At 51.4% G+C, this 18,289-nt stretch overlaps 2 protein-coding genes across 5 annotated transcripts; one reads left to right on the top strand and one right to left on the bottom strand.

Moving 5' to 3' along the window:
• Window positions 1-2,592: 2,592 nt before the first annotated feature.
• Window positions 2,593-13,846, bottom strand: CCS (copper chaperone for superoxide dismutase). Of its 4 annotated transcripts, XM_027581085.1 has the most exons (9): window positions 13,711-13,779; window positions 13,301-13,373; window positions 12,436-12,486; window positions 8,243-8,424; window positions 7,848-8,025; window positions 6,987-7,047; window positions 3,207-3,284; window positions 3,031-3,134; window positions 2,593-2,916 (listed from the first exon to the last, which is right to left on the bottom strand). In XM_027581085.1, the coding sequence occupies exons 3-9, from the start codon at window positions 12,477-12,479 to the stop codon at window positions 2,763-2,765; spliced, it is 801 nt and encodes a 266-aa protein (XP_027436886.1). In that variant the 5' UTR covers window positions 12,480-12,486; window positions 13,301-13,373; window positions 13,711-13,779; the 3' UTR covers window positions 2,593-2,762. The 4 variants fall into 4 exon arrangements, with proteins under 4 accessions (XP_027436886.1, XP_027436885.1, XP_027436887.1 ...); XM_027581084.2 differs by lacking the exon at window positions 12,436-12,486 and having other exon boundaries at window positions 8,243-8,380; window positions 13,711-13,846; XM_027581086.1 differs by lacking the exon at window positions 13,711-13,779 and having other exon boundaries at window positions 8,243-8,380.
• A 120-nt stretch (window positions 13,847-13,966) lies between these two features.
• CCDC87 (coiled-coil domain containing 87) lies at window positions 13,967-16,553 on the top strand. Its single transcript, XM_027579909.2, is given in 2 exon segments — window positions 13,967-16,528; window positions 16,530-16,553. Coding segments are annotated over 2 exon segments (2,553 nt in total). The 5' UTR covers window positions 13,967-13,999.
• Window positions 16,554-18,289: the final 1,736 nt, after the last annotated feature.

Here is an 18,289-nt window from a genome sequence, read left to right as displayed (position 1 = left end):
ATCTAATTCTGGAACATTCTAATCACCCCCAAAAAAGCAACCCTTTACTCATTAGCTCTCTCCCTTCCCTCCTTGCCCTAGACCTTGGTGACCATGAATCTTTCTGACTCTGGATTTACTTATTCAAGACATTTCAAATAGAATCATACAAATATGTGGCTCTTGTACTGGCTTCTTTCACTTAGCAGGATGTTTTCAAGATTCATCCACATGGCAATTTTTTCGTTACTCTAATTTCAAAAGAAAAAGTTTCTAAAACCTGATTTTTGGGTTGTGATTTTTAGCTAACATATATAATCTTTTTTAAGTTTGTAAACATAATAGTTTCACTGTAGTTATAAATTTAAGAAGGACTGGGCCTCTTTAGCTGCAGTTCCACACTTGCTTCACAGTTGGGCCTTCAAGACGGCTGAACCGTGTTCTGTGGTTTAAAACCAAAGTTTAAAAACTACACGGTTAGGGGGCGCCTGGGTGGCTCAGTCGGTTAAGCGGCTGCCCTTGTCTTGGGTCATGATCCCGAGGTCCTAGGAGGTCCTAGGATCGAGCCCTGCATCGGGCTCCCTGCTCAGCCCGGAACTTGCTTCTCCCTCTGCTCGTCCTCTCTCTCTCTCTCTCTCTCATAAATAAAACAAGTAAAATCTTTAAAAATAATAATAAAATAAAAAACCAAAACTACACGGCTAAAGGGCACCTGACTCAGTCAGTGGAGCATGCAACTCTTTTTTTTTTTTTTTTTAAGATTTTATTTATTTATTAGACAGAGAGAGAGAGCGAGCACGCACAAGCAGGGGGAGCAGCAAGCAGAGGGAGAGGGAGAGGCAGGCTCCCAGTGGAGCAAGGAGGCCGATGCAGGGCTCGATCCCAGGCGCCCTGGATCATGCAACTCTTGATCTCAGGGCTGTAAGGTCGAGTCTCACATTGGGTGGAGAGAGCACTTAAAAATAAAATCTTGGGGCGCCTGGGTAGCTCAGTTGGTTAAGCGTCTGCCTTTGGCTCCAGTCATGATCTTGGGGTCTTGGAATCAAGCTCCGCATTGGGCTCCCTGCTCAGTGGGGAACCTGCCTCTCCCCCTGCTTGTGCCTGCTCTCTTTCTCAAATAAATAAATAAAATACAATCTTTAAAAAAAAGAAAACCTACATGGTTAAGAGTTTAAGAGAGAAAAGCTAATGGGGATGTTGATTCTTTAGAGTGGAAAGAGAGTGGTAGGGTTTGGTAAGAGGTTTGGCCAAAATGGGGTTAAACCAGCTGTCATTCCAGAACAAAGGTGGGAGGAGGTCAGGGGCTGGCTGTGGGCAGAGTCCAAGAGGAGCTCCTGCAACGATCTAGGGCCGGGAAAGACAGCCTGGACCCCAGGCTTAAAAGGGGTTTGGTTCCCAGGAATCAAGGGAGCTGGAAAGCAACCAGCATAGGCTGGCAAGAAAGAGCAGGGTCCAAGAGCTAGGGCTGGACGCAGAGCCAGCAGCCCTGAGGGAGAAACAGGCAAGGCCTAGGGAATGGGAGAAGAGCCAGGCACATCTTAGCAAGGCCAGCTATCTGGAAAATCACCTGCCTAGTTCCAAGCAGACACAGTGAGGGGCAAAGTTTGTATTTTGACAGCGCACTGTGTTATAAAAGCAGTTTTGTCATGGGTGAGCAAGCTTGACAAAGTCAAGTGGGAGGTGGGGGGGGGGGCAAAACGACAAGTGGGGAGGCCCAGAATCCCTGGCCCCTCACATTAGTGCTTGGATACTGGCCATCCCTGTGAGACGGGGGCTTGGCTGCGGCAGCCTCCAGGGGCCCTGTTTGGCCTCAGAAGCACAGCCACTGTTCCCTTAACTTCCCACGTGCCGGGTCTGCACTAAGCACTTTGCTTATTAGGTTAATTAAGAGCCTTTTACTTGTGGGCGCCTGGGTGGCTCAGTTGGTTAAGCCGACTGCTTTCGGCTCAGGTCATGATCCCAGAGTCCCGGGATCGAGTCCCCCATTGAGCTCCCAGCTCAGCGGGGAGCCTGCTTCTCCCTCTGATCCTCTCCCCTCTCATGCTGTTTCTCTCTCTCTCAAATAAATAAAATATTTAAAAAAAAAAAAAAAGTCTTTTACTTGTGAATAAAAAAAATCCACTCAAGCCAAATTTATTTAAAAAGCAGGAGGAGGGGATGCATGGGGAAAATCTAGGAGTATCTCCTGACCCCCAGGTCAGGAAGCAGCTGGCCTCAGGAAAGGCCCAGAGCGGGCACCCGGGGGCGTCGGACATTATCTAACAACTTGTAGGTTCTCCTGTGCGTCTGCCTCATCCCTCTCCTCAGCATACAGGCTTTTTCTGATACTCAGCTGACAAGGCAGAGGGCCACCTGCAGCTCCCAAATTCCCACATTACAGGTCCAACCACAGGGAGAAACTAAAGCAGGATGTGCTTTGACAGAAACATGGCGGCTGTGCTCCTGCACTGTGACCCCGACGAGGAGGATGCTGCCCTCAGTACGTGTGCAGATTTGAATCCAGTTTTGTTTGGCTCCAAAGCCAACAGGTGGTCCTCAAAGGGAGGAGAGAGGCAGAAGGACCGTGTTCAGCAAGCCCACAAAGGGACACTGGGACACAGACAAAACCCAAAGTTCTGTATGAAAATAAAACTTTAATTTGCCAAGGGAACATTACAGCGACCCTTCACCCCCTGTACCCGAGTTCTCCTGGGGCCAGGCAAGCAGGGCCTCCCTCCCTTCTCTCTGGAAGCGGACGGTGCTCAGCTGGGGGAACAGTCATAAACCCGAGGCTGAGGCCATGCTCAGAGGTGGGCAGGGGGCTTGGCCGGCTCCTTTCGTCCCTCACCAGCGATAGGCCGGCCTCGCTCCTCCCAGATGGTGAGGCCATCGCAGGAGCAGATCTGCTTGGGGTTCTGGAAGAGGCCAGCAGAGCGTGCAATGATGCCACAGGCCAACCTGAGGAAGAACGGGTGGTCAGGAGTGGGCCCTGGGCACTCGTCTGGGCTCCGCCGGGGTTGACCACGCACCACTGGCCAAGCACAGCCTCCTGCTGGGGGTGGCATCACTCACCTCTCTCCTGAGTTCCCCGTGACCTTGGATAAGGGATGGCCACCCCGGCCCAGGTCGTCTTCTCCCTCATCGATGACCAGGCTTCGGCCGATCACATCCCATACCTTTGAAGGCACATAACAGCCTCAGACAGTCGACCCTGTTAGAAGAGGTCCCCACCTTCTTTTCCACCGTACCTTCAGCTGCTCATCCTCTATCCTGAAGCTGGCTCGGCCATCAGCATCAGCGTGGACGTTCCCCAAGTCTCCACGGTGCTGCAATGAGACCGAGGGGCGAAAAGAGGGGCACATGGGGGCACAGCTGCTAGCTTCTGGCTTCCCAGGATCTGATCCCCCTTCCCAAAAGTACCAATGTCCTCCTCTGGGTACAGTCTGGTAGGATAAAGGGATGACCTAGGATGACACCAGGAAGGCAACTGGATGCTCCCTCCAGGGAACTGAAATCCGGGACAGCGACTCCCTTCCTAGGAAGTCATGCCCACTGGACCGGACTGTGTCTCCTGCAAGGCTACTGCCCTCGCTGCATCTCAGCCTCAGAAGCGGTCGCTGCTGCTTTGAGAGCCCAGTTCTCCAGGCTCTTGTTGACTCCTAGCCCTTGGCAGTCTCTAATTCCCCTGGGCATAAGCTGGCCAGGCTTGCCTTCCTGACCACAGAAAGCAGCCAGCATCGTTTTCTGACTCCCAGCCTCCAGGAACAGAGAGAAGAAACACAAGGAGCAGGGGGCCTGTCCCACCCCCCTCCCCCCAGAAACTGGCTCTGCCTACCTTCTCCCTTTTAAGGTAATAAAAATGTCCTAACACATCTACCGAGCACCTACATCAGACATACGCTGCCAGCATGGGGGTGGGGTATGCGTGCCGTTCCCACCCTCAAGGAGCTCGAAGCATGGTGGGGAGATAGACACAGAACAGACCAGTGATTATGAAACACAGACTAAATACAGCAGGGAGTAGGTTTTCTGCTGACCAGACCTTACTGGCAGGTCACAGAGACCCATTTCTGTGCAAATAAATTGTCTCCAACCGGACACTTTAGGCAAAAGCAGATGCTGTGCCAGTGTGGGCTGACACACACAGCCTTGCTATGAGGCATGGTCACAAAGTATGTCACTGTGTGGCGGGGCTGACAAGCAGCAAGATGCACCACCTCTGCTTTATTCGCTTTTCCAGAAAGACATCTGTGCTGACACCTGGCACCCTGTGTTACCCTGCACTGGTAGGCTTTCTGGTAGAAAGATCAAGGAAAGATGAAGGAAAGGGAGGTGATACTGAGCCCCGAGGAGCATCTTCAGGACTGGGCTGAAGGAGCGAGCAGCCTGGCAGTGCAGCTTAGAGGCATGACCCAGCAGCAGGGTCCTGTCCCTCCCCTGCACTTGGCCAGGAAGAACTGGGCCACAGGGACGTGAATGTCACACCAAGCAGCTGGGCTGGGCCTATATACCCTCAGGCACCGGGGAGCCAAAAACAGTTGTGGACAGGGGCATGCCATGGTTACTCTGCTTTGGAGCAATCCCTCTAGCACAGTGCATGAAGAGGAAGGACTGGGGGGAGGCGAGAGAAGAGAAGGCACCTTGGAGATCAGTTAGGAGATGTGCAAAGGGACAACCAGGCTCTGGGGTAAATCCCCACACTGAATTCACTTCCTGCTGGGCAAAAGCAGATGCAGAAATCCCAAAGGAACTCATCAGGCATCATGGTGGCCTTGGCAGTCCAGATGTTACTCGAGTCTTCCTCCACCTCTGTCAAGGACTTGGGGACAGTAGGGCAGCTGGCTCCAGTCCCTTCTGCTTCCTTGCCCTGAGAGGGGCCAGGGCCACAGCAGGCCAAGGCACAGGTGGCAAGGCAGTCTCTGATCTCGACTCCACAAGAGACGCAGTGCTCCCAGTTCCCAAATGCTCCTTGTTGGTTCGGGGGCGCTACCTATGGAGTTTTCCCCGCTGTACCTGACATTCACACTCTCTGTTCTTCACCTGCTTAATTTCTGTGCAGCACCTTTCAAGGCTCAATGAGGACGACAGCCTCTACGATGCACCTTCCCTTATACTTACATCCTTGTGTGCCTCCACTGAGTATGCACTGGACCTACTGTCACTTGCTAGATTCGGTTACAAAAAGAGAACGGCTTGGCTCAGTCTTGGATGCCCTCTCTCACGCACTTGCTCTGAGGGAAGCCCAGCTGCTGTGTTGTGAGCCGCGCTAGGAAAAGGCCCACGTGGCAAAGGACTGAAGTCTCTGGCCAAAAGCCAGGGAGGACCTGAGACCTGCCAACAGCAACACGAGCCTTCATATGACGGCAGCCCCAGCCAACGCCTTGATTACAGTCACCCTAAGCCAGACGCCCCCAGCTAAGCTGCACCCAGGGTCCTGCTCCAGAGAAACTGAGATGATGAATGTTTCTTTGTTTTAAACCCCCAAGTTTGGAGTATTTGATGCATAGCAATAAATCGTTGCTACACTGAGCACAACCACAGCACCACACAGTGGACCCAACAAAAACTTGTTTGGCTTCCCCAACTTCCCAGGGCAGAAGGGGAAAGGAGTCAAAGTTCTTTTTTTTTAAGATTTTATTTATTTATTTGAGAGAGAATGAGAGAGAGAGAGAGCACATGAGAGGGGGGAGGGTCAGAGGGAGAAGCAGACTCCCTGCTGAACAGGGAGCCCAATGTGGGACTCGATCCCAGGACTCCAGGATCATGACCTGAGCCGAAGGCAGTCGCTTAACCAACTGAGCCACCCAGGCACCCGAAAGGAGTCAAACTTCTAACACTTTGATATGTCACAGAACCGTCCAAAAAATCAGGTATGTGAAGTAAGAAACATGCACCATAGGGGCACATGGGTAGCTTGGTCCATTAAGCATCGGACTCTTGCTTTCAGCTCAGGTCATGATCTCAGGGTCATGAGATCGAACCCCACAATGGGCTGGGCGCTCACCAGGGTGTCTGCTTGAGATTCTCTCCCTCCCTCTGCCCCTCCCCCACATGTACACTCACTCTTTCTCTCTCTCAAATAAATAAATCGTAAAAAAAAAAAAAAAAGAAGAAGAGGAGGAAGAAGAAAAAGCAGGCCTTCCATAGTCCCCAGACCTTGCAGGTCAGAATCCAGCAGGACTCTACTAACATTTATTTGACCACCACTGACTATTTTTACAATGAGCCTACTCCCATGGCTACAAGAACTGGTTTTCCCGTCTCTTGTTAAAAAACAAGTCTACCTTAATTACATGAAATGATGTCTTGATTTGCTTCAAAATAATGACAGAGAAAGGCTGGAGGTGTAGATGAAACAGGACCAACCAAGAGTTGGTCACTGTTGAAAGTGGGTGATGGGGACACAGGACACAGGAGCTTGGGACAAGTTTCTGTACTTTGGAATGTTTGAAACATTCCATGCTGGACTAAGACATTAAAAATAACTAAATTTACCTCAGGGAAAAACTGAGTTAACTTACAGCAGAATGTGACGTTAACTAACAGAACAAGCCGTACGCAGATAAGCAAAAACCAAGGCAGCGTGCAACTCACTGCCGATGGGAAACTGGTGAAAAGTGAAACTCCAGGCCGGGAGTTGCACCATCAGGAACAGCCTTTTTAGTTCAAGTAAGATCTTCAACTTCCACACCTTCAGCTTCTCCAGGAAGCTTCCTCCCACTGCCCATGTCCTGGGGCTCAGGCCGGATCGATGCTTTACTCTGGGCTCCCGGGGCCTCCTACAGGCTCCTGCAAGGATCACCTCTCTGCCCTGCAACCATGGGGTTCTCAGGGGTCTCCCTCACAGGACTGTGAGCTCCTGGGGGGCAGGCCTTGACCACAGAAAGGGTTGATGTTTCTAAATGGAACAAAATAAAGCGAGGGGACCCCACCAAAAAGGAATCGCATGCTAAGGCCCTGGGAGCGGTCTGCTTTGCCTGAGGCTTCAGGCCCTCTCATAGCCTAAGTCCACGCAGATGGATACTTACCCGGTCAGAGTCCTGAGGGCCCCCGTGAGATGCTCCATCAGGGTTAAAGTGGTCCCCACAGCTAAGAAGAAAAGGTAGCAGGTGGGTAGCAAGACACTGGCTCCCAGGCCAGCTGACCCACCCTCTCACTTTAACCCTATTTTTATTTATTTATTTATTTATTTATTTATTTATTTAATTTATTTTTTAAAGATTTTATTTATTTGACAGAGACACAGCGAGAGAGGGAACACAAGCAGGGGGAGTGGGAGAGGGAGAAACGGGCTTCCCGCAGAGCAGGGAGCCCGATGCGGGGCTCGATCCCAGGACCCTGGGATCATGACCTGAGCCGAAGGCAGACGCTCAACAACTGAGCCACCCAGGCGCCCCTAAACCCTATTTATTTCACTTGCTCACTCACTCATTCAACAAACAGACTCACTCTGTGCCAGGCTTTGGGGTGAGGGCACCAAGAATCAGATGTAGGTCCTGCCCTCAGTAAGCTTTCAGGGGAGACGCAGATGAGGAATCAACTAAGTGCATCACAGCACGACAAACACCATGGCACAGGGACCTGCCCTTCTGTGTCTAGGAGTCACTGCCACTTGAGAGGCAATAAGAGGCTACGAATAGGAATGTTAAGGTCAGATTTGGATTCAAATCCCACCCCACCATTCATGTGCCCTGGGGCCTCTGACAAGTCCTTTAACCCTCTGAGCCTCCATTTACTCGTCTGTAGACTGGGCCTGGGTGTATACGCCTCACGGTACTTGTGAGGACCAAGTGTGAAAATGTGTGCAGGTGGCTGAATACAGCCCCAGCAATTGTGGATGCACGAGTGGGGGGATGAAGATGCCGTGGGGGAGGTTACAGGTGACTCACCTGTTGCAGTTCCCTGTGAGGTCCCCAAACTGATGGACATGGAGTCCATGCAGCCCAGGCTCCAGGCCATCAATGGTCCCCTCGATGAGGCAGCGTTCAGGGCTCAGCTGCAGGAAGCGCACCACCCCTTGCACAGGACCAGGACCCTCCAGAATGGCAACTGCTGCCCCCAGATTCTCTGTAAGGTATCAGATCCCCAGGCTGGCTCACCACCTTGGCTAGCCCCACACGTCCATCAGCTCAGGAAGGGCAGGGAGAGAGCTCCACATAACTTGCATGCCTTCCCCAAAGCCACTCGAACCCCAAACCCCCAAATCCTATGGTTTATACGTGTACCAGCTCCAGGCCACCTCCCTCCCAGAGAGGCCAAGGCCAGGGCCATAGTGGCTACTCACGCAAAAGGCCACTGCCCATGCCCTTGAGCACCGCCTGCCGCCCTGTGCCTTCCAGAAGGGCCTGCACCTCTTGGCTGGGCAGGGTAGTCTGCACCAGGACCATCTGGTTCTCCAACTGCACTTCCACACCCTGGACACCTAGAAGGAGAGAGAGGGGAGAAGGCAGCGGAGGGCGGACACCCCTGCGCTGGGAGCAAGGAAGAAACATAAGGTCATCCCCCACCCTCATCTTCACCAACCCTCCCATGGCTAGAGGTAAGCTCGGAAGCTGCCTTCTGGCTGTGTGAAGCCCTCATCCTCTCTGAGTCTGTATTTTTATAAATAAAGTGGGGATAAGGCCTCCTTACCCCCAGGAGTGTTGTCTGTCCTTATTACGTGCGAGGCATTCTTTATAACTTAAGAAACATAGATAAGTGTTTTAAGATGTTTTTATAAAAGCAGGCCATCAATAAATAGTCCATTACTCATGATAGCCAAAAGGTGAAAATAACCCAAATGCCCATCAGTGGAAGAAAATGTGTATCCATTATTTCTCAGCCATAAAAAGATAAAAGGGAGAGCGCCTGGGTGGCTCAGATGGTTAAGCATCTGCCTTCGGCTCAGGTCATGATCTCAGGGTCCTGGGATCGAGTCCCGCATCGGGCTCCCTACTCCTTGGGAGCCTGCCTCTCCCTCTGCTTCTCTCTCTCTCTCTCCATCTCTCTCTCCCTCTGTCTCTCATGAATAAATAAATAAAATCTTAAAAAAAAAAAGATAAAAGGAAATGAATTGCTCATAATGCTACCACAGGGAAGCCCCCTGAAAATGTGATGTTAAGTGAGCGCCAGTCACAAAAGCCCAAATGGTAGGTGATGCCATTATGGATGAAACGTCCAAAACAGGGAAACCTACAGAGATATAGAGTAGATTAGGAGGTGGGGGAATAGGAGGCTGATAGTTAAAGGGCACAATTCCTTCATGAGGGGCTGAAATGTACCAGTGGTAATGGTGATGGCCATACAACGCTGAACATATTAAAAACCATTGAACTGTACACTTAAAATGGGACTATTTTATGATATTTGAATTATATGTCAATAAAGCTGTTATACACATCAAAAAAGAGAGGTGAGCTATCAATCACCATCATCGTGAGAGCTCACATCAACCATAAGTGCACTGTGGGTTTTTTTTGTACTTTACCCATATTAGCTCATTAGACACTCAAGTAACCCTGTGAGGTGGGTTCTATTATCCCTGTATTACAGATGAGAAAACTGAGGCACAGAGAGATTTAAGAACCTTGCTCAAAGGCCGTGTAGTAAATTGTGGAACTGGGAATTCATCTCAGGCAGCCTAGCTCTGGCGCCTACCTGGACACTGCTCACCCTGAGCAGCAGCCCCCACCCTCCAGGCTGGGTTGGGACCCCCCTCCTCTGTCCTCCTGTAGCAGCTCCCTCTTCCCCTGAGTAACTCACGCTGCACTGATTACAATCCTCTGTGAGTGTGGGAGCTCTGTGTGGTCCATAAGGGTCAGGTTCAAAAGTTAGTATGTCTCAATTGCCTGCCAAATCCCCGACATCATCCTGTGTGCACAGAGACTACGGGATGATTCTGACACACGCTTGGCTTTGGGGGCCACCGAGCCAACTCAGAGAAGGAAGAGAAGGGGCTTCTCTTTCATTCAGCTATTCAGGGCTCCCAAACCTTTTACGAGAACTCTCCAACCCTTAGCCAGTGCACAGGGGATGGATTGAGAACAATGCTGCTGCTCTCACCTGCAGGGCTTACACCATTCTCTCTTTGATCTTAGTGTTTGTTGCTCTGCAGGGTAAAGCCCAGGGGAGCTGTGGGCAGTCCAGAAGACAAAGGTTAAATAAGCCAATTGACGCTGTTGAGATGGTGCTCTGTGAACCGAAGGCTACAATGATTGTTGGTGTCCCCTTCCTCTTTGGTTTCCCTCCTCCGTATTCTCTCAACAAATGTGTGCTGGGCTTGGAGAAGGCCAGGGTCAGGAAAAGCATTGGTCCTTGTCCTCAGGGAACTCAGAGGGTGCAGGAGAAGCCAGGCTATGCCTGGATTAACCATCAGGCAGAGACAGGAGTAACAACCCCCAGGGTACGGGCAAGGTACTCTAGCTGTTCAGATTCCTTCCAGCTCAAAAGGGGGCAAAACTGGGCGATTAGGGAGAGGCAGCACCCCAGAGAGGAATATGTGGCGTGTGGTTACAAAAGCTCTCACAGGCTGGTTTCTCCAGACCCCCTGCGGGGGCGGCAGGGACACTGTCGGGGGAGGGGCAGAATTTGTAAGACATCAGAGGAACACACGCAGCCCCCCCCCCCCCCAAGTACAGGGTATTCTGTGAGAAGAAACCCCCCAGGTTACCAAACTGGCCCTCACTTCACACAAAATTTTATCCTGTGCCACCAGGCAGCCTGTGGAGCATCAGGATCTCTGGGTCCACCTAGAGATGCCTCTGGATGTCCATGGCTGCAAAGGGGGTACAGGGAGGATGGGGGAACTCTTGTGGTCTGAGCCTCCAGGGGATGCCAAGAGCTGTGCTCTGCCTTACACACATCAGAATGATGATACTGTCCTCATCTGACAGGTGAGGAAACGAGGCTAGACGGTGACACACCTGGCTTGAGGTCACAAAGCTTGGAAGGCAGCCTGTCCAACCCCCAAGCTGATGCTCAGTCCCCTCGCCCCATAGAAGGTAAGGTTGAGCCCTCGAGGCTGATTTCTGGAGGCTCCCAGGGCCCAGTGAAGCACACAGTGCAAGAAACTTTGCTCGCCTCATTTAACAAGCAGACACTAAGCACCTATCACAGGCAGCGTTCCAGGCCGTGGAAGCAGAGCAGGGAACAAGTCGGGCAACATCTGTGCCCCATGAAATAGCATGCGTTCCAATGCAGGGATACAAATGTCAAATAGACACACAAGAGAGATGCAGAGAGTGAAAGGTGTGATCAATGAAACGGGTGTTAGGGAACAAATGGGGGGCCAAGCCACTGAGGCTGGTCAAGGAAGGTTTCTCTGAGCCTCTAAGCCAAGGCCTGGATGTAGTCAGGTAAGGGCCTTCCAACAGAGAGAACAGCATGGGCAGGACACTGACATGTTCTAAGAAGAGAAGGCCCATGTGGCTGAAGCCGGGAGTAAAGACGGCAGTAGGACAAGGAGCTGCAGGTGGAGACCAGTCAAGCAAGGCCCAACGGGACAGAATCTGGATTTTAATTTTAATGCACTGGGAGGCCATTGGGAGAAGGCACAGTGTACAGCGGCTGAGAGTGTGGACTCTGGAGTTGAAATCCGGAGTCTGCTTGCCACATACTAGCTGTGTGGCCTTGGACAAGTTACTCAACCTTTCTGTTGAGTTTTCTAGTCAGCTGCTTCATCTGCAAAAGGAGATACTACTACTACCTACCTAAGAGGGTTACTGAAGGCCTAAATGAGCAGGGCAGTGATAGTATCCAAGGTATAATTTTACAAAATCACTTTAGCTTCTGTATGGAAAAGCTATTGGAGGGGGCAACAGAGGCAACAGGAAGCCCAAAGATGAGGTTTGTATGTGGGTCAGGGAGAAGGAAGGTGGCTTGGATCCGTGTGATGGCCAAAGTATGGAAAAAGAGAGGCTGAATTCTGATTTTAGATACAGAGCAGACAAGACTTTCTGATGGACTGACTTCCACGCAGGTGGTTCCTGTCCTGGGGTCTGATTCTCTGCTCCTCAAGTGGGAGAGCCCACTGGGGCAGCTCCCCATAACTATGCACTTCCTGAACTCTTGAACTGCACCTGAACCAAGAAGGCTGGCTCCCCAGCTGAGCAAGATTCAGTGCGGCTGGTGCAGTGTGCCCAGGCCAGCCCTTGCTTAGCTCAAAGCCCAGTAAGAAAGAAAACATAAGGCCACAGGGAACTCTAGGGTGTGTGATAAGGGTTCGAGGAAGTGGGCCTTGGGCTAGAAGCTAGCTCCTCCCACTTATTCCTAGAGGAGCAGAACCCTCTTCCCCAAGCCCCAGGCCCCCTGGAGAGGGCAAATTTCTCTCTCTCTCTCTCTCTCTCTCTGTCGCTCTGCTTCAGTATCTGTCCCCAAATGCTTCTGCCCAATCAGATTGCCACCTGTAAGCCCTTCCTCTCATAACTTCTAAGATTTAGTGAGCTCTCACTGCATGCCAAAGATTTTTCTAAAGTGCTTTACATGTATTAACCAACTTACTCTTTGTGACAATCCTCCGGAGTAGCTTCTATTATCATGCCCATTTAAACGCTGAAGAAACAGGCAAAAGTAGTAACCATGCATGAAGTCTAAGTGCCACTAAGTGGCAAAGAAGGGATTGAAGGCAAACAGTCTGACTCTAGGGCACATACCCCTATCCACTATTACTGCCCTGTACCGGCCAAGCGCTACCACTGTCCCAGCTCAGAACCCATCTTATCTCTTCCCAGAACTGCTCTTCCATGAGCAACGCTTGCATGCTCATCCTTACCTGAGGGCAGGGACTGTGTCTGAAACATGTGTGAACACTTCTCCCTAAAAAGTCCCCAGGGTCTGGTCCATACCTGCTGAATGACTGGACGAACATTTAACAGAATCAAAGGCAAGCAGTTCCCAGCGCCGTGCTGGTGGCTCTGCCTTCTCAGATACTTCTTGATTGTGCAAGGTCACCTCCAGACCAGTTAGCTGGCTTATAAAAATTGGGAGCTGCATAGGATGGAACATGGCCAGGGCTGCTGTTTGTTTTGTCAAGATTATGCAGTTTCGCAAGCAAGAGCTGCCTGCTATCCAGGGAACCCCCTCTGTAGGTGGGGCTATCTATACTCAGCCTAGCTCCTCATTCCCTGGGCACCTAAGATTAAGATACCAGTGTGTCAGAGCCTGTAGAGGGCTCTGGCAGGGCAGGCTTGAGATCGGTACTCCAGGCTCTGCCTCTGGGTCTCTACGTGACTCTGAGGACATTCCTTCCCATCTCTGGGTTTCAATTTCTACATCTATAAATGGGAGTAGTGTTGTTGTTCTAAGAGATTTGCCGGCTCCTTCTAGAGGCCTCCAGTCTGTCCGCACAAGTTTTTCTGGCTCTTACCTGCCACCCCTTGCAGGGAAGTGCGCACCGCGTCCACGCAGCTCTGACAGGTCATCTGCACTGTGAACTCCAGCTGCAAGGGCGGCAGGGACTGGCTGATGAGAGTCGGGGACCCCTCTTGCGTGACTCTTGTTTCACTACTACGACCACCCCTATGACCACCCCTAAGGCCTGGGGAAACGCCCTCACGTGACCCCTTCTCAAGCGCCCTCCTTATCAGTCGTGATCGGTCCAAGACCAAACCCCCAACGTTAACGCCAAGGGCCCTGCTAGTCTCGCACCCGTTTCCCGCGGAGGCCCCAGGCCCTGCCCCAGGTGCCTACTCCTTCCCCTTTTTCTGCGTTAACAATCACCCCAGGGGCCGAGGCTCTCTGCCCAGAGAGGCTCCCACACGAGGCCTCGACCCTCACCGTGCAGGCGGTCCCGCGGTCCCCGGAGTCCGAAGCCATCTCGGACCCAGCCACCACCCGTTGGACCTGCACTGCTCCGGCGCAGAGGCGCAAACCCCTAACTGCGTCGCGGGGAGGCGGAGCTTCGGAAGCCACACTTTGCCCCGCCTCCTGGTACGCGCGCACGTCAGGCCCGCCCTCCGACGTCACGCGTTGGACGGTACTGGCTGCGCAGGCGCGCTCGGTCCCTGGTTGCCTTAGTAAGCGCTTGGCCACTTTTGCCCAGACCTCCCGCGCCTCCAGGGCGAAAATGGAGCCCTATAAACCAGAGCCCGAGCTTCAGCGGTTTTACCACCGGTTGCTGGGCCCGCTGTCGCTCTTCCCCCGCAAGGTGACGCGCCCAGACTCTCAGAAGCACCTCCCGCCGGAGGTGCCGATGCTTTTGCCCTTGCCCGTCTCCCGGCTGACGGTGGCGTCGCTGTGCAGCCAAGTGACCAAGCGGCTGGCCCGCAGTGGGCTGTCGGTGCGCGTGCCTACCGAAAGCCGACTCCGTTTCACTGAGGTCATCCTGGACGAGCTGAAGTGCAGCTGGCAGGAGCCTCCCACAGAACCTAGTCTGAGCCACTTGAACAACCAGAGACTGCGGAAACGGCTCCTGGCCTACGTACTGCTCAGCAGCGAGCAGCTATTCTTACGCTACCTGCACCTGCTGAAGACCATGTCGACCCGCAGAGGTGTCTTCACTGAATCAGCCACACTCACCCGTTTGACCGCCAGCCTCGCCAGGGACTGCACAATCTTTCTCACCAGCCCTGAGGTCTACCGTTGCCTGCTCGCCGACTTCCTCACCCTGCTGAAAGTAGAACAAGCCCACAGTGGCATGCATAAGCTGCGCCCAGTAGGCCCTACTGGGGCTTTCAGGCTTTACCCTATCCCATGGCTTCATAGCACCAGCTTCGCCCAAATACCAAGCAGCAACCTCACCCTAAACTACCTCATCCAACTCAGCCGCCCGCGGGAGTTTCTCAGTGAGCCTGAACTGGATCCGGTGAAGGAATTGAAGTCCATCCCCCAGCCGAAGAGGAAAAAGCCTCTCCAATGGCTGTCCTCTATGCAGAAGAAGAGAGAGAGCAATTTCAGTTCTGCACAGATTGTGTCACTGCCCAAGTACTCTGTGACTCCCACCAGCAGGGCTCCCTCCACCTCGCCCCACTTGCCCCTCTACTCCCAGCTCCAGAGGAGCCATTCCATGCCCTCTCTGTGTAAGGGCTGGAAGCTAGCAGATGAGTTGGGCCTTCCTCCACTCCCCCCTCGCCCCTTAACCCCACTGGTCCTGGTTCCAGAAAGCAAAACAAAGCTGGCAGGGGACACAGTGGCTGAGGACCTGAAGCAGATGATAAAGAACATGAAATTGGAGAGGACTCACTACTCACCACTGGACTCAGGCCTACCCCCACTCCTGGGGGCCCTGACCCGCCGCCCAGCTGCAGCACATCGCATGCAGGAACTGCAGAGAATGTTGAAGAGCCTCGAAGAAGAAGAAGCCACTGGGCAGTGGGGCCTCCAGTGCCCCAAATCCTTTCTACTTCAACCACAGCCAGTGACTGTTACTTTGAAGCTAAGAAATCAGGCAGTGGTACAGGCAGCTGCTGTGCAGATCTCTGAGAGAAACTTTCTGGACTCCTTCCACGTTGACGGGGCCGGAGTCCTATACAACCACCTGGCCGGTGAACTAGAACCCAAACTTATCGAGGAAATGGATATTGATTGCTTTGTTGGCAATAACATCAGAGAGGTCTACAAGGAGTTGATGAGCCGTGTCTCTCTTGACCACTTCTCTTTTGACCAGGGATCCCTGGTTGAGCCTGCAGCCAATAAAGACTGGTCAGCCTTCCTGTCCTCAGCCTTTCTACATCAAGAAAAACAGTATCACATCATCAATCCCAAGTTAGCTGGGCTTTATTCCCAGGGAGCAAACATTTTACAGTCCTATGATAAGGCAGCCTCCCTCACATCACTACAAGCAAGCAAAGGCTGGGAGAAGTGGTCCAACAAAATCTCATGGATGAACTGGTGGAAAACCACCTTGTCTGTGGATGACTACTTCAAGTACCTCACCAGCCAGGAGACAGATTTCCTCCATGTCATCTTCCAAATGTATGAAGAGGAGGTTCCTGTGGAGACCATAGCCCCTGTCAGAGAGTCCCTAAAGATTCAGTACCCACCTCCCTTGCTGGAAGATGAAGAGCCAGACTTTGTGCCAGGAGAGTGGGATTGGAACACAGTGCTAGGGCACAGCCTGGGAAGTAAGAGAATCAGCCTCCTGGGAGAACCCTACAAAATCCTGAGCCTGCAGAAGCGTCTGGAGCGCCTGTGGTCCATGCTTGAGGTCCCCCACAAGGACCGACTGGACTTGGCCATCAAGTACAGCTCCAACGCCCGTCTGAGGCAGCTGCCTTCATTGGTGAGTGCCTGGGAGCAAACCCTGAAGCCCATTCAGCTGCGGGAGATGTTGCTGGGGAGACTAGAATGGTTTGAGCGACAAGCCTCTGACCCCAACCGCTTCTTCCAGAAGACTGACATGGGCCTGAGTCGCTTCCTGGAGGAGAATCAGTTCCGCAGCCATCTACACAGGAAGATCAATCTAGTGCAGGCTCCTTTGGCTTCCCTCCTGGAGGAGATTGAATTAATCTTTGGGGAGCCAGTGACCTTCAAGGGGCGGCGATACCTGGACAAGATGAAGCATGACAAGGTGGAGATGCTCTACCGGCTACAGCAGAGGCAACGGGTCCGCCACCTGACCCAGGGGCAGAAGGCCTCCCACCAGCCAAGGCTGTTCAAGAAGCTCAGCGGCGAGCCTTTAATAACTCCTGGGAATACTCCTGTTACTCTGTGACAAGGCCAAGTGCCCTCCCATCCCTCCCTAACCCCCAAACACCTGGCAGATCCTCCAGACCTCTTGACTGCTTCAGAAGACAAATTATCTGGGAGTGCAGGATTTGGGAACATTGTGCTTCCAACTACCAAGGGACTGAGATTAATACTTTATTTTGACTACAAAGTGCTCATAAAAGAATCCCCAAGCCCAGAAACCCAGTATTCCCATTTATTTCAAGCCATGCACACTGCAGCCAAAATCTCATACATCCAAAAAACTGAGACCATCTGTTGGAGTTCATCGTAATGGTAAATGTCAGACAGAGGGAAACCTTCACCTTTGGAACCCCTCAGCTTAGCATTTATCACACTACATTCAAGTTGGCTGATTAGAGTCCCAAATCAAGAGGTTCTATGACATGATGCTTAAGAGCTAGTAGGGCTCTGGAGTTAGGAGATACGGATTTAAATCCTGCTTTGTAACCTCAGGCAAATTCCCTAACTGCTCGGCCCCTGGACCATCATAAGATGAAGGGGTTGGGTCCAGGTTGTCACTACCACTTCTAGGATCCTGTTGGTAGAGCTAAAAATTTGTATTACATTTTTACCAGTTAACACAAGCACATGGTACAGAGAACACAAGGGTATATATTGAAAAGGAAGTCTCCTTCCTGTCTCAACCTCCCATACCTCAGTTCCCCTCCATGGGGAACTGTAAACATCTGCATTACTCAGGAGAAACGACCATAAGCCATAAACATAGTACCCAAGCACACTGAAAAATAGAATGCTAGAAGGTGGTAAATACTACGGACAAAAGAAAAAGGAGAGTAAGTAAGGAAACAAAGGCTGAGGGATGTTGTTTTAATTAGGGTGGTCAGTGCAGGCCTCACTGGGAAGGGAAGGTTTGAGCAAAGGCCTGAAGGAGAGGAGAAGTGAGCCCTGTGGACATTGAGGGTAACTTCCTCAACACCCACTACAAAGCCCTAAGGCAGGCAGATGCATGGAGTGTTCCAGAAAAGCAAGGTGGCCAGTGCAGGTGGAACAGAGCAAGGGGGGGGAGAGGAGTCAGAGCCGTCATAAGATGCGAAGGAGCAGGTTAGATTATGTAATGCCTCATAGGCTATTGTATGAACTAGTTCAGAGAGAGCCTATGCACATATGAGCATGTATGCATATATTATCCATGCATATGTGTATAACTACACCAGCAGTAGGACACTATTCTGCTATTTTGCCCCTTTCTTATTTTACCTAACATGCCTTGAACTCATTTCATATCGATACGCATAGAGCTGCCTTATACTCATGATGGCTATATAGTATTCCACTGTGTGTATTTTTATTTAACTAGTCCCACATTAATGGACATTTACAAACACAAAATGCTCTAGAAAACATCCTTATTCGTCTATTTAGAATGTGCAACTATTTCTATAGTATAAGTTCCTGAAAGTGGAATTGTGTATAAGCATTTACATAAAAGCGTAAGTATTTGTAATTTTGATAAGATATTACTGATTGCCCTCCACAGAGGTGATAACAATTTGCAGTATCGTTAACATTGCATGAGTGTATTTCTTTCCCCACTCACCAATAGAATGTTACCAAATTTTTCAACCTTTACCATCTAGCACGTGAAAAATAGTATCTCATTTGAGTTGTGTTCTCATTTCTCTTATGAGTGAAGTTGCACCTTTTCTATGTTTAAAATCTATTTATA

The sequence above is a fragment of the Zalophus californianus genome, chromosome 11 (genome assembly GCF_009762305.2).
Source record: "Zalophus californianus isolate mZalCal1 chromosome 11, mZalCal1.pri.v2, whole genome shotgun sequence".
NCBI lineage: Eukaryota > Metazoa > Chordata > Mammalia > Carnivora > Otariidae > Zalophus > Zalophus californianus.
This window is presented reverse-complemented; position numbering and strand designations above follow the sequence as displayed.

Coding starts and splice junctions, on each gene's coding strand:
- CCS (XM_027581084.2), bottom strand. CDS start 13,749: ATGGCTTCGGACTCCGGGGACCGCGGGACCGCCTGCACG. Junction 13,374..13,710: donor ACCGCGGGACCGCCTGCACG/GTGAGGGTCGAG, acceptor CCGCCCTTGCAG/CTGGAGTTCACAGTGCAGAT. Junction 7,048..7,847: donor CTCACAGGGAACTGCAACAG/GTGAGTCACCTG, acceptor TTTTCTTCTTAG/CTGTGGGGACCACTTTAACC.